Source organism: Protopterus annectens, chromosome 3.part0, assembly GCF_019279795.1.
Source record: "Protopterus annectens isolate FY-2018-M chromosome 3.part0, PAN1.0, whole genome shotgun sequence".
Lineage (NCBI taxonomy): Eukaryota > Metazoa > Chordata > Ceratodontiformes > Protopteridae > Protopterus > Protopterus annectens.
Window position 1 is genome coordinate 459,550,344 of NC_056731.1, and position 15,205 is coordinate 459,565,548.

The 15,205-nt window shown below is 40.7% G+C and overlaps 1 protein-coding gene across 1 annotated transcript in view; it reads right to left on the reverse strand.

Moving 5' to 3' along the window:
* Nucleotides 1-15,205, reverse strand: part of MARCHF6 (membrane associated ring-CH-type finger 6) — a 2,699,933-nt gene that overhangs the window by 1,505,986 nt on the left and 1,178,742 nt on the right. The window contains exons 12-13 of the mRNA XM_044064887.1: nt 14,175-14,226; nt 950-960 (exon numbers count right to left, since the gene is read on the reverse strand). Coding sequence (XP_043920822.1) covers nt 950-960; nt 14,175-14,226 — 63 coding nt within the window. The remainder of the gene's footprint in view (nt 1-949; nt 961-14,174; nt 14,227-15,205) is intronic.

A 15,205-nucleotide genomic window follows, 5' to 3' on the forward strand; every position in this document is an offset into this window, starting at 1 on the left:
AATGTTATAATGCCTTCCATACATTCAGTTACTAAACAGGAAGTGACAAAAGGTGGTGGTGTCTCAATATTCATCAAAAACAGTCACACCTCAAGAGTGGCCAAACAGTATGACACACCTGACTTTCCCCATGTTTTATGGTGACATAAAAGTCCCACACCATATCGCTGCAAGCTAAAGGTCCCCCTTTATGACCCTGGATACTCATAGCACACATCTGAATGAAATGAAGTTGCTCTACATTGAACAACACTATCACAGTGGGTGACTTAAAATACCCCACTATAAAATGGGAAGCGTACACACCATCCAATAAGCAAACCTAGAGATTCCTTAACTTTGCCAAAACAGACATCCTGGCATAGCAAGCCCATACATACACTAGGGGCACCAATATCCTTGACCTGGTCCTCACAAACATGAGGTAATTTTGCATCCACCAGTATGTAAATATCAGGTTGTTCCCCAATGCGGTTTCCTTTCAAATTAAACAAAAACCTGTGACTCCATGCAACACTGAAACATTTAGGAATTATTCCAAAATAAACATCCTACTACTGAGTGATACCCTGGCAAACTTTCAAGCCCTCTCCCCCCAACTGTGTGAACTGCCAATGTGGAATTCTTTACAGAAACCATATAACATCACAAACAGTTGCAATGAAGCAGCTATGCCCCCACAGAAAAAGCACATGATTAACCCAAATAAGTCACCCTAGTGGAATCCCAATATCCACAAGTTGTATAAAAGAAGAAAACTGTGGCCAAAGCTAGGAAGTGCAATATCCAGGAAGGAAAACAACCCTGAAACTAAATAAGCAACTCAGGACTCTTGCTCACCAAAGCCAAATTTGAAGTAAAGATAGCCTTGCAACGGGGGGTGTGGGGGGGCGGCTGCGGCACAAGGCCTTTTCCAGCTATATCAGCGACCTCAAACATAATACACAACTGGGCAATAAACTAATTGCAAATGTAACCAACTATACAGAGCAAGAGGACACAGCAAACCTACCGGCTGATAAATACAGCTCCAATTTCACCCCTCTGTCCTCCCAGACACCTCTCAGGAAACACTTTTTTTTAAAAACCTTTATTAAATTATCACTTGTGACAGGCAAATTTACATTTATACAAAAGTAATCAAACTGTATTAAATTGTCAATTATACTTCTCAAATATTGCTATATATATCATATAACCTAAGCAACATTACATAAATTATTCAATTCCTGTGCCTTTTTTTAAAAGAAACATCCCTCAAACTATCACTTATGGCATAAGCAATCATATATTTAAGTAAACAAAACAGACACAGTCCTAGTTGCAAGCATTTTATATTACAAACCACACTGATGTACTCCCAGTTGCAAACGTTCTACGTCATTTATAATCTACCCAAAATATTACATAGCTCACTGAAGTCCTGCCTTCTTTTAAACCTCATTCCTCTCTGTACGTATGTTACCACAATTCCCATTTTTTTCTGATGTAGTTTATTCCTACTCTTTTCTAAAGATCTCAATTCCAGTTGTTTTGTCTCTGTTACTATATTTATTACAACAGTTTTTGATTTCTATTTTCTAGTAACTGTTTTTTGGCAGCCACCATAATTAGACACAGCAAGGCCTTATGTCTAGGCAATTTCGATTCTGTGTCACAGCTTGGAAAAACGATTTTCCTCATCACCAATCTCTCCACCAAGCATCACTGACAGTGCACCCTGCAGGAAATCCTTAAAGTCTGCCAACTCACTGCACTCCCAGAAAATATGCTCTTGTACCTCCATCTTCCCAGTAACACCTCTAACACTTCCTGACTACCTGGGGTATAAAAATATGTAAACATTTCCAAGCAAAAATTCTAAATCTTCTAGATTTTGTTGCATATTTGGGGGACATGCATACAACCTCCCATTGTTTCTTTGTGAATTGCTTATCTGGTCTCTTATCCCAATCCTTTCTAACCTCCTCTGATTGATTCTTATTGTTATCAGGCAATATTTTATATGCTCTACTACTTATTCCTTTTTTAATGGCAGCTTCAAGTCTAGATTCTACTAAAAACTCTGCCAGTGCTGGTCTTTCAATTCGGACCTCCCTACTTCTTTCTCCTTGTCTATACTCTGATATCAATCCTTAATAGGGAAGACCATCTCTAACCTGCAGTCCAAATAAATTCTTGGCCTTTTTCCATTCTATTACATTTCCCTCTCTATTTATTCCCATTACCTTGGCTCCTTTGCCAGTTTTCTCCAATAAATTCCACCCCCCTCTTGCCTATTGCTTGTATCCCTAACTGAAGTCATCCCTAATGGCATGATCTCTTTTCTCCATTCCAGTGTTGACTCAGTTCTTAGAATACTTTCTGCTACTTTATGGATGTAATATCTGGCATGATGATTGTTATTCTCCTTAAAGGCCTGCATCCAAAATCCCAGTCATTCCTTGTTTTTTGAGCTTCTCTCCTGTTTCAACATCATCCCTTTCCACTTGTAATTATAGTTTTCTGCTTGTGCTATGTATTGAAGCCTTAACTGTGTAGCGCTGAAACACCCTTTCAAATTGGGTAATCCCAGTCCGCCCTGTTCTACTGGAAAAAATCAGCTTATCCCACTTAACTTGCTGTCTTCCCCTCCCAGATAAAGTCTTTCAGCTCTTTATTGCTATCCATAACTTTCTCCTCTGGTTGATAAAAATATGCCTGACCTGTGTGTATCAGACTAAAGGACTAAACATTTTGAATGTTTGTATCTTACTAGCCATATAACAAAGCTTCTATTTTCTTAGTTTTTTGTATTTTTGTTGGTTTAGTCTCTTCCCACAGATCCTAAGCTGCCACACCAGAATAATTTTCAATTCATACTCCTAAATACTTCATTCTATCAGGTCTCCATAAATATTTAATTTTGGTAAGTAACTTATAGCTATTGCCTTTGTTTTAACTTCATTATTTCATATACAGAAAAGATATTAAACTTTCTCATAATGTTCCACAACACTGTAATGTCTCTTTCTGTTTTTGTTAGATATAAAATATATGCAAATAAAGCCAGCTTTTCAGGACTACCATGCCAATTATATCCTTGGATTTCAGAGTACTTTAATTTCTTTGCCAGTGGTTCTAAATATAATGCAGATAAAGGGGGAGAGAGGACACCCCTGCCTGGTTCCTCTGCATAAGCAGAAATTATCAGCGAGGACCCCACCCACTTTAAATTTTTGCCTCTGATCCCTCATATATCCTCCTAATCAACCTTATTTTTTCAGGAAATGAAAATTCTTCCTTTGCCCTGCTCATGAAGTCCCAGCTTACTCTGTCAAATGCTTTCTCTGCATCAAAACCCACCAACAACAATCTCATTTTCTTACATTCTGCATCCCTCTGGATCACTGTTACTGTTTATGTCAAATGTTTGCCTCCCGTCCACAAAACCACACTGATCCATATCCATCAATTTTGGAATTACTTATGTCATTCTTTTAGCCATTACAGACATTAACACTTTATAATCATGGTTTAGTACTGAAATGGGCCTGTATGAAGCTGGGTCTGATGGATATTTAACCTCTTTAGGTAGTACAGTTACTACTTTCTTCCAGGATGGTGGTGCTTTTCTGCAAACCTCAGGAAATACCATTTACCATAACTCTCCACCTATCACTAGCAAATAAGTCTTCAATGCACCCTCAAAAGGCAAAGATTACATTTACGGGCCCTGACATCCCTAACTGCCTCCTGAATCAAGACTTCTTGAACCCTCTAAAAATCATTGTTCAAACTCAGCCACCTAAATAAAGTACAGTTTTGTACCTACCATAAATGTAGATGTTCGAGTGTAGACACTGCTGCAGTCATTGCACTTGCGTTATCCTGCCGTCAGGCAGTTCCCCAGCCAGCCTGAGTTCCAAAGTCTTGGTCCAGCATCGGTTGCTGTCGCCTCCTCCCTGACGTCAGTGCGACAGGGGTATACAAGATGCAGCAGACGCCATTTTCTTCAGTTTTTCTTGCCCCAGATGTCAGGTGCCCCCAAATAGGTAAGCAATTCAAATTGCTAATAAAACATACATAAGAAATGCAAACAACATACTTTCAGCTACCAGCAAATACTCCCCATAAGTAGTAAAAGGTAGAGGAACTAGGTACGTACTAGCCAGTAAGAGGGGAAGGAGGGAGGGTAACCTGGACTGCAGCAGTGTCTACACTCGAACATCTATATTTATGGTAGGTACAAAACTGTACTATGTTCGTGTTACACTGCTGCAGTCATTACACTTGGGTAGAATCCCAAAGCTGAGGTAGGGTGGTTGGTTCTATAAGGCATTAGGGGTTGCTATAAGGCCCTGCAGCACTGCAGAGGCAAAGCCAGCTCTGGATTTAGAGTATAGAGGCAGATGGTAATGCTTGGTGAAGGTATGCACAGAACTCCATGTTGCTGCTTCCAAAATATCCTTGGGTAGGTACTCCTCTGAGGTAGGCAGTTGAAGTGGCTGTTGCCCTGGTGGAGTGAGATCTAATGCTGTTAGGCACAGGTTTTCCATGGTGCGTATAGCAGAAATGTATGCAATATCCTATTCATTTGGAAATAGTCTGTTGTGAAATAGCTTTTCCCTATGCTGCTGCAGCATATGCTACCAATAATTGCTCAGATTTTCTGAAAGCTTTGGTTTTGTCCAAGTAGAAGCGCAACTGCCTGTGAATGTCCAATGAATGCAGTAATCTTTCCCCTTTATTCTGTGGTTTTGGATAAAAAGTTGGCAAGTGAATGGTTTGGTTTAGAGACGCACTTGAAACCACCATGGGCATAAATGTAGGGTTAGTTCTTAAGGACACCCTGTCCTGGTGGAAAATGAGGAAAGGTTCCATTGCCATTAGTGCCTGTAATTCTGAAACTCTTCTTGCAGAAGTTATTGCCAGGAGCAGAGCAGTTTTTCAAGAAATGTATTTTAATTCTGCTGTGCTAGCTGGTTCAAAAGGAGGTAAAGTTAATTTTTCCAAAACAAAGTTGAGGTCCCAAGTTGGAGTAGGTGCTCTACGGGGTGGTCTTATGCTTTTAGCACCTCTGAGGTACTGTTTTAGCAAAGGATTAGAGAAAATTGGTGGATCCGTGTTGTAATGTGCAGAGATGGCAGAGGTGTGGATCCTGATGGATGAAAAGGAGAGGCCTTTGTCCAGCATCTCAGTCAAATATTGCAGTATCTGAGGAATGTTTGGCACAAGAGGATCAAGGCTGTGAGAGCCTGGTTCCAGGCACAGAATCTCTTCCATTTATCCGAGTAGACTTTCCTGGTACTAGGCCTTCTGGCCTCCAGAATGACATCCATAACTGCTTTGGAGAGAGGTACTGCTTGCGTGGCTAGGGAATCTTCCATGCAGCTAGGTTTAGTGTCTTTAGTTGGCTGTGGAGTATCTGATTGTTGTGCTGAGACAGCAGATGTGGTATTTGAGGCAAAATCCAAGGTGGTCCTTGTGCTAAGTTTTTTAAGATTGGGTACCAGTGCTGGCATGGCCAGTCTGGTGCAATCAGGATCATTTTTGGCTCTTCTTGCCTGGCTTTTATGAGTACCTTAGGGAGAAGAGGCAGTGGTGGGAAAGCATATACTTGTAGGTTTGTCCAGCTGAATGAGAGGGCATCCACTTTCCAAGCTTGCGGATGGTAACTCCCTGTGCAGAATTTCTTTAGCTGGCAGTTCATTGGGGAGGCAAACAGATCCATGTCCGGGCTCCACCATTTCTTTGTTATCATTCTGAATATTTGAGGATTCAATTCCCATTCGTGGGGATCCATGATATTTCTGCGTAAGTTGTCTGCCAGTGTGTTTTTCTCTCCTGGCAGGAATTGTGCTTGTAGATGAACTTGATAGTTTATAGCTGTGTTCCACAAAGTCATGGCTTGTCTGCAGAGGAGGTAGGAGTGAGTACCCCCTTGCTTGTTTATGTACCACATAACTGTGGTGTTGTCTGTCTTTAGTAGTAGTTGTCCTGGATGCAACAGGTCCTTGAAAGCTATAAGGGCATTTTGTACAGCTAGCATCTCTTTTTGATTGATGTGAAGATGCCTTTGTTCTGCGGGCCACTTGCCCTGAATACATTTTCCTGCCATGTGTGCTCCCCCCAGGCGTAATCCGATGCATCTGTTGTCAGTGTTTGCCTGGCTGTGGGTTGAGTAAAAGGCTGTCCCTTGTTGAGGTGACAAGCTTGAGCCCACCATCGAAACTCCTGTTAAAGGCAAGGTATTAGTGGTATAACGGTTTCCAAGCTTTGACAGTGTTGAGACCATACATTCCTTAGGTACCATTGTAGTTTCCTCACATGCAGTCTGGCATATGGAATTAGTAGTATGCAAGATGCCATGAAGCCCAAGGCCTGCAGAATTTTTCTTGCAGGGAGTTGGGTCTTTGTTGCCATCAATTGAAAGTATTGTGTCAGTTGTCCTTGCTTGTCTGGCATGAGAAACCATCGGGGCCGTTCTGTTCAAGCTGGCACCTAGGAATATTATCTCTTGTTAGGGCAGTAGTTTTGATTTCTTTTCGTTTACTGGGTACCCCAGGCAACTTAACTTTTTTACAAATGCCAGATGCTTTAGAAGAATGTCCTTGCTCTCTGCTTGAATCAGGCAGTCGTCCAGGTACGGGTAAATTTGAACTCCTTTCTGTCTGCAAAATGCAATTACTGGTGCCAGACACTTTGTGAAGACCCTGGGCACAGTAGATAATCCAAAGGGCAGTGCAGAGAATTGATAGCGCATCGGACCAGCTATGAACCTGAGGTATCTTCTGCAGTTTTGTCTGATAGGGACATGCAGGTATGCCTTCTTGAGGTCCAAAGTCACGAGCCAAGCTTGCTTGCCCAGCATGGGAAGAAGCTGCTGTAATGTCAACATTTTGAATTTCAGAACATCCAGGTAAGTGTTTAGTGAAGAAAGATCCAGAATGGGCCTCCAGGCTTTGTCTTTTCTGGGAACCAGAAATAGTCTTGAGTAAAATCCTTGCCCTTGTTCCTGTGGTGGTACCTTCTGAATAGCTCCCATGTTCATGAGTGCCAAAATTTGTTTTTGGGCCTCTGCCCATTGATTTAGTGGCAGATTTGGCATTCCTTTTAACCTTGGCAGAGTGTGAAAGTGGAACCTGTAACCTTTTGAAATATTGAGAACCCATTTGTCTTGGGTGATCATATGCCAATTGTGATAGAAAAGTGCCAGTTTTCCTCCCAAAGGGGCTGCCAAGAGTGAGTTGTTTGGCAGCTGGAGTGGGAAGTTACTGGGGCTGTTTTTTATATGGTTGGTGCCTGTCTTCCCCTTCTTTCTGGCCTGATGCACCCCACTGTCAAGGCCTGTAAGGACCTTGTGGTTTACCTCTTGGCCATCTGTATCTGCCCCTTTGAGGTCTGTCATTAACTGGAAAGGACCAATTCTTTGTTGGTCAGTTTCCACTAAATCGAGGAGGCTGAACCTGTAAGAAATCCTTCACTGTTTGCATAGATTTTGACTTATCCTCCATTTTCTTTAATACCTCTTCTGCCTTAACTCCAAATAAAACATCCTGCTGTAAAGGTGCGTCCAGTAATTTAGCTTTAACATAATCTGGTAACGTATGTTCTTTTAACCATGCATGTCTTCTAATGACAGAGCCTGTAACTACTGCTCTGCATGAGGCCTCTAAAGAATCAAAACCACATTGCAAAGTATGCTTTCCCACTTGTTCAGTGGCATGCAATAAATCCTGCATTTCTTTAAAATTAGGAGGATCTGTATCTGGAAGCATTTTTTGTTTCAACTGAGACATCAAAAATTGCTGATATTTTAGCATGTGAAACTGGCAATTTAAGGCTCTCATTGCTAAAGTTGCAGACGTATATACTTTCTTTACCCATCTGTCTAGTGCTCTGGAATCTCTGTCAGAGGGAACTGGGTTCTTTGCTGATGAGGCTTTAACCCCTTTGGGTCCCTGAGAAATAGTTTCAGGATCAGCAACAGGGCTTTTATACAGAAATTTGTGTGAGTCAGGGACTCTGTAATATCTGTCTGGTTTAACTGGAACTGGAGGTAAGGAATCAGGATTTAAGCTGGATTCAGTGTATACATCATCCACAATATCTAGCACTGGTGGAATAACCAGGGGTCTGTGTTGAGGTAATAGGAAGTCTCTGAGCCTTTTCTTGGATTCTGAATAATCCTGGCCTTCCCATTGGAAATGCTCCCTCATGGTATGTATGGTTTCCCCCAAAGGAGTAGTCCTCGGGCGGAGAGGCTGATAGAATAGATTCCTCAGCATCAGAATCCTCATAAGGGGGTAAAGAATATCCCAGGTCTGAGGATGAATCTGAGGAAATGGACCCCTGGTCGGATGAATCATAATCCGCATCCTGTCTAGGCCTTTTATCAGGTAGGGGATGGGAACCCCTAATCAGAGTGATTAGGTCTTCGGCTATTTTGAGCATTTGTTTCTTAGGCATGGAGGCCTGTCCTGGAGAATACTGTACTTGTTTCTTAGTTTTTAAAGGAGGATTTGACTTGGAAGAGGGTTTAATGCTTAACTGAGTAGGTCTGAAGACACCATCTGAAGCTGCGGGTAGCTCAGGTACTCCGGATCCCACAGCAGGATCCATTTCGGTCTGCTGAAAGACTAGTGCGTCTGAAGGCCCAGCCATTTCCATGTGGGAGTCGGAGGTGGCCTGCGGTTCTGCAGAAGTGGTCATCAGGGGCTGCGAAGGCGCCTCGCTGAAAACCGGAGAACTGGTGACCGGCCTAAAGAGGCTTTGTTGTAAGTTATAGGCCTCGGAAGCCTGTCCTTGTCTTTGCGCTTTTTATAATTACTAGTCGTCGGAAGTTCCGATGGCATGGTATATTTAAATTTTCTGCCAAAGTAATGTCGGGTAGAATCAAACCGATGTTTAATAGTGCGCTTATTAAACCTAGCACAAAACTGACAACTAGTAACGTCGTAGTCTGGGCCTAGGCAAGGGATACAATAAGAATGGAAATCCTTATGAGGTATTTGCTTCCCACAAGAAATACAGTTATTAACTTTTACTGACATCGGTCTGAGGGAAGAAAAAGTTACCCCAACGGGGTACTTAGCTTTGTAGAAGACTTTGGTTCTGGATTCGGAATGAAAATCTCAGGAGAAGGCCGACCGGCACTTGCGAACTGCTTTTGCTTCGGACACTGCGCGGCAAGAAAGACTGAAGAAAATGGCGTCGGCTGCATCTTATATACCCCTGTCGCACTGATGTCAGGGAGGAGGTGACAGCAACCGATGCCGTCCAAGACTTTGGAACTCATGCCGGCTGGGGAACAGCCTGACAGCAGGATAACCCAAGTGTAATGACTGCAGCAGTGTCACATGATGAACATCTAGCTTCATGCCTAGCAAAATGGAGGACTGCAATAGTTATCCCGCTATACAAGGGCAGATCTAGTAACCCAGATAAATACAGACACAAGTTTGACTAGTCTCATGTGTAATGCCATGGAAAGAACTATTATGGATATTATGAATTAAGTCATAGAAAACCTTCAGACAATGGATCCTATACAGATGGGTTTCATAAAAGGCTGATCATGCCTACTCAAACTAAACGACTTTTTTGAGAAAGTCACTAAAGCTATAGATGAGGGCAAAATGGTGCACACTGCCTTAACCTGGCAAAAAGCATTTGACACTATTCCCCATTCTGGCATTTCAGAAAAACTCGCAAAACACCCCTACGTCAACAGCTCGATGGCAAACTGTCTCACAAGTAGAACACAGAACTAAGGACAGGGGACTACCTCCACAAATAGGTCCATCACTAGCAGAGTCCATCTGGGCTCAGTGCTGTGGACTTTTCTTATTGGCATCTACTTTTCAAAAGTCAAAGGTCTCTGGTCGACCACGTCTGTGGTCTGGTCAGGCAATCCGAGTTCTCAAGGACAATAACATCCTCAAAGAGGTCTCAATGCAGACTAATACCTGGTGCCAGAGCCACTGTCCAAAACAAAGTAAAAAAATGTATAATAGCATACTTGGCAAAACGACCACCCCCGGAAAATTTCTACAGACAATACACCTGTTGGGAATGCATGCAGACCATTACTTGGCCTTTAATCATCATGTATCTTCTGGTGTAAGGAAATCATTCTATATTGTGCAACTCACATGCAAGAGTATGGCATTCAGGTCCAAAGATGACATTGTCCCAATGTATTCAGCCCTCATTAGCCCAGTCATTGAGTACAATGCTCCCTTTGGTATGTACCTGACCAAGCATATGTAATAACTGTAATGCCCCCAAGAGGTTCCTCAGAAAAATAATATAAGGCAAAAAACACATGGAATACTCAAAAAGCCTCAGTCACACCTCTATACCCAGTCTCCTGCAGATGAACAACAGGATAACAGGTGATTTATAGACTTTATGCACACCCGCAAGTTTAGCGACATTAGAAACTCCCAACTGAAGGATCTAAACTTCTTTACAATATAAACAGAAGATATTATAAAAACTGATGCCTCAGACTACCCTACTCCACGTGAAGCAGACTTTGTCCCTAAAACCTATTCAAATGAAACTTGGACCAATGGAGGGGTAAAATGGAAATTTCCCCTTGGAATGACACCCATGCCCCTACTGGCCAGAGATAGCTTGTAACTGCTCAGTCACCTAAACTCAGCTATATGCCCCCAGGTAACTTGTTCTGTCATTTACATATGGAAAAACACAGCTAGGCTTAAAAAGGCCTCCTATGGTCATTAGCATAGTAATTAATCACATAAAAACCTACAAATTAAAAGGTTCAGCTCTAAACTGCAGGGGCCAAATACAGCAACTACTCAGCTTCACATCCCTAATTCCATCAGAAGTCAAGCAACTCGTACCCCGAAGCAAAATCGTTAAGATGTGTTTAAACTATCGAAACCACCACAAATATTTTGAGCTTAGTTCAAAGACAGCCGAACACTGAATAGCAGCTTAATTTTAGCTCTCCCTGTGTGAAAACAAATGTTTCAGTTACTAGTTATTAAGTGCATTGTCCAAATGCCAGCAAAGAAAAAATTTAAAGAACCTGAAAGAAAATCAACCACAAAAGGTAAGGAAAAAAACACTGGCTGGGAAGAATCGTGCAGCTGTTCATTAAAACGCAGTTCAAGTTCCAGCTTTGGAGCAAGACCTGGTTTCCATTCATCTAGAAAAAAAGTCATATCTGCCCAGACTAAAATAAATCAAACACTGAAGGTATATATCAACTCAAGTAACAAAAATCTGGAAAACATGGAAGCTTTAAACAGATATTAAGATGCACTGACAAAACTGCAACAATCAGAGGTCAAAATGAAAAAAAGGCTGGCTGAGTATAGAGACTACTCAAGAAGAGATCTTTAAAAAATGGTAGTATTAGAAGATGGGGCACATAGGGAAATAGATATTTAAAAAAAGCTGTTATCCATACAGGTGATAACTTCTTATACCGGTAACACTTTCCATAGTATGCTGGAATGTAAATGGTCTCACAGGTATACATAAAAACAAATAGTGAATAAAATTCTGAAATACAAAGTGCAATGCTACAGAAGACACTTGTGGAAAGAACTGAGCATGTGAATTTGAGAGAGAAAGGATTTCAGAATGGATATTCAGCAGAATACCTGGGACAAAGGAAAAGGGGAATACTTATATTAATTGCTAGAGGAGTTTCAACAAGGATAGAAGAGGAAAAAACGATAACAATGGTAGATTCGTGGTAGTAAATGGCTACTGGCAAGGGAGGAGGAGGATTACACTAGCATGTATTTATAACTCCATCTACAATTGCTACAGTGGAGCTTAAGAAAATTCTGGGAGAAATAACCAGCTTTCACCATGGCTTAGAATAAAAATGGGCCTATATGAAGCGAGGTCTGATGGGTTTTCACTGTCTTTAGGCATTACAACCACCACAGCATTCCTTAAGGATATTGGTATTTCCCCTCCTTTTAAAACAAATAAAACCTTCAAGATCTTTATCACATTCTTCCTTCCTAACTTCCACAGGCATACCATCCATTCCTGAAGGCTTTCCTGCAGATTAATTGTGCGTCACTACTTTTGTCTCACCTCCTCCTATCTTAACTATGAATTGTTGAGCCTCAAATACCTCTAACCTTTGCATACTCAAGTCTTCCATAAATATTTCCATTTGTGTTCTTTTTTCCACATTCCTCTATTACATACAAAATTTCATAAAATTTCTGAAGTATCTCTAATACCTCTACAGGATCTTTGGTTCTGTTTCCTATTATAGGCTCCCCAAGTATGGCAACAACTTTTCTACTTTCTGCTGCCCAAGTTGTTCTACGAGTTTTTCTTCTCTGGAGATATGATCAGGAACAGTTGCTTAACAGCAGTCTTTCATGTTGTTACACAATTTATATGATTTTTAATAAAAAAATGTTAAATTCCTGTTCCAACCACAACCAAAAAAAAAAAAAAAAAAAAAAACTGAAAAGTCCCTAGAGTCTAAAGGTGATTAAGGGCAAAATCAAAACATTCAGTTTTCTGATATTAAGATGCTTTCTCCTGCTCACTGTGGTCCAGCTCCCTGGACTTAATGCACTGAAAAAGGTACTCCAGAAGAATTTAACAGATGCCTCAGACTTTGCTTGAAGTGGCTGGTGAATTGTGAAGGACTAAAGATGGCAGTGATGTTAAACAGATTTCGGTTACAACTGGATTTTCCTCATGCGGAGTTTGACAAAAGGTGCCATTTGTATTACGAATGCCATGAACCCCCACAGCTCAAAGATCCTTTGCTATGTAGATCAAGCATAGATTTGTAAGAGGCAGAAAGTCTGTCAAAAATGTATTTATTTTTTTCAGGGGAAGAAAAGTCATCACATGCTAGAGTAATTCAGAACAAAAATAAATTAATGAGGTGCAAAATAGATTTGTTGACGTTTACATAAATCCCATAATGATAGCAAACTGCAAATATTTAAGAATCCTTTGACCTGACATGGCTTCAATGAGGAAGACACCCAAACAGGGACAGATGCCAATCTCTTACAGTATGCAGAATGTTAAAATAGGAGCTAAACACTTTGGGAAAACTTGGTATCATGGAAACCTCGAAGGGTAAAGCAGTAAAACAAAAGTGATTTTCCAAAGTACAGCATCACAAAAGCATCTGCAGTCTGGATGAAGAGGGATATGCACAGTTAAGCTTCCAAGTCCAGGGTGACCATTAGTTGCTTAGATAAAGATCAGAGGGAAACAGTTTGGAGCACTAACATCTTGAATTCTGGAGAATGAGTGGAAAAAAAATCCAGAACTGATCTCCAAAGTCCTTTCTTTGCTTGGAGCAAGGAAAAGCATGAAAAAGAATCTTTTCCCTTGTGAAAGTGAAGGACAGTTTCTATTATTCCTTGATTTATGAGGTCAGACAGTACCGGGAAAATCAGATTCTCTTGGCTTTAGGTGAATTCAAGAAGATTCTTATGAGAATCTCACTGCAGTCTTATGGTATCCAAAATCCAAGCATCAGATGTTACTGCCCTCCAAAGGGAAAAGCAGAGAAAGTCTGCTTGCAAAGCTGTAACGTGAAAGCCAAAGTGGGGGAAAAGAAAGAGAAAGATAATCAGAAATTGGAATCTTGATCTGGGAATGATTCCTTTGCACTATGAAATCAGACTTAAGGCTTCTCATGACATTTTTGCTTCGAAGAGTTTTTAATTTTCCGCCAGAAAAAAATGGTGTCTCCATAAAAGATCAAGTCACTGCAACAGTGATCTAATGATGAACTCTGGCATTTGAGTTATAACCTGTAAAATATTTATCCTGGGCATATGCAGTATGCTTGTAAGTGCCTCATATTTGTGCAGCTCTTATGTGCCTCTAAGCTTGGGTTGTGGCTGAAAAAGATTTCAGAGAGAGTTCAGCTACCTAGGTAATAAACAGTGAGCAAGTCTCAGGCTATCCACTACTACATATCAGCAACATTCTCGTACATGATCGTCAAAGCACTACTGTTTGTTTTATCAGTCTCTCCCTGGAACAGTTCCATACACACTAGTCTGAAGTAACTGTTAAAGAGTAAAGGACAATATAACACTACAAAACTCTACTTAGTTACGCAACCTAAAAACTTTGGTGCAAGTATTTGGTAACACAATTTAAAAACAGCACATTAAAGCAGTAGAAGCTAGTAAGACCAAACTTACCAAACACAAGTATAAACAGAGTATTCAGCGACACAACCCAAAAAACATGTTCCTGAAAAAAAGGTAAAAAAAAAAATAACTCTCTACTATACATCAACGTATGCTACACACACTTGCTAATCACATTTAAAAAGGATAATGCTGACAATTCCCATAGTCCAAACTAGTTATTTTAAGTGCAACCACTCATAGGACAATTGGATCCTTTTCTTTTCAATATAATTTTCTTCTGCAGAAAGACCCAACCTGATGCGCCTTATTGCTGGGCTTATCTACTCCAGCATACAAGGCACCAATCCAATGCTCAGAGCAAGTGCTTGCCAGAGGTGAGCACTCCATGAAATTTAGCTTAACTATATTACTGCACCCACCAGTTTTTCAGCCACTAGAACACACAATTATAGATATCAATAAACAAAAATGAAGACCTGGTAAATGCACGAACACCACCATTTATATTTTATATATATATATATATATATATATATATATATATATAAAACTTTCCTCAACTTACAGTGAACTCCATAACAGAAGGCTAGATTAAAAGACAGCCCAAGTAGTGGGACAGGGGTGGGGAGTAACATTAATCTAGAAGGGGTGAAGCAAAGATGAAACAATACAAGAACTTATTAGGCTTATTAAGGAGGTACTTCACCAGCTTGTGCTAAAGTTCACAATCCCATCCTTCATAATAAATTTATCAAGGACAGAAGCAGCAGACACTTATCATAGACAAAACTGTCCAACAGGGCAGTAAACAGTACAACTCCAAACAAATGGAGAACAGTCTCTACTTGAAGATGTATAAAGAACGTTAAAACTGCTTTCAGCTTCAAGAATTACAATCTTTTTTTGTATTAGACCAAGATAATGCTCATGTGGTTTTCCTGAACATTACTTTTATTTTCTCGTCCTTCATCTGCTGCAAATGAAACCAATGGTCCTACCAGTCTCCGAATTACCCATTTCTTCCACCTCAGGAAGCAGCACATGCCAAAGGAGCAGGCTTGCCAAGACCCCTTCAGTTC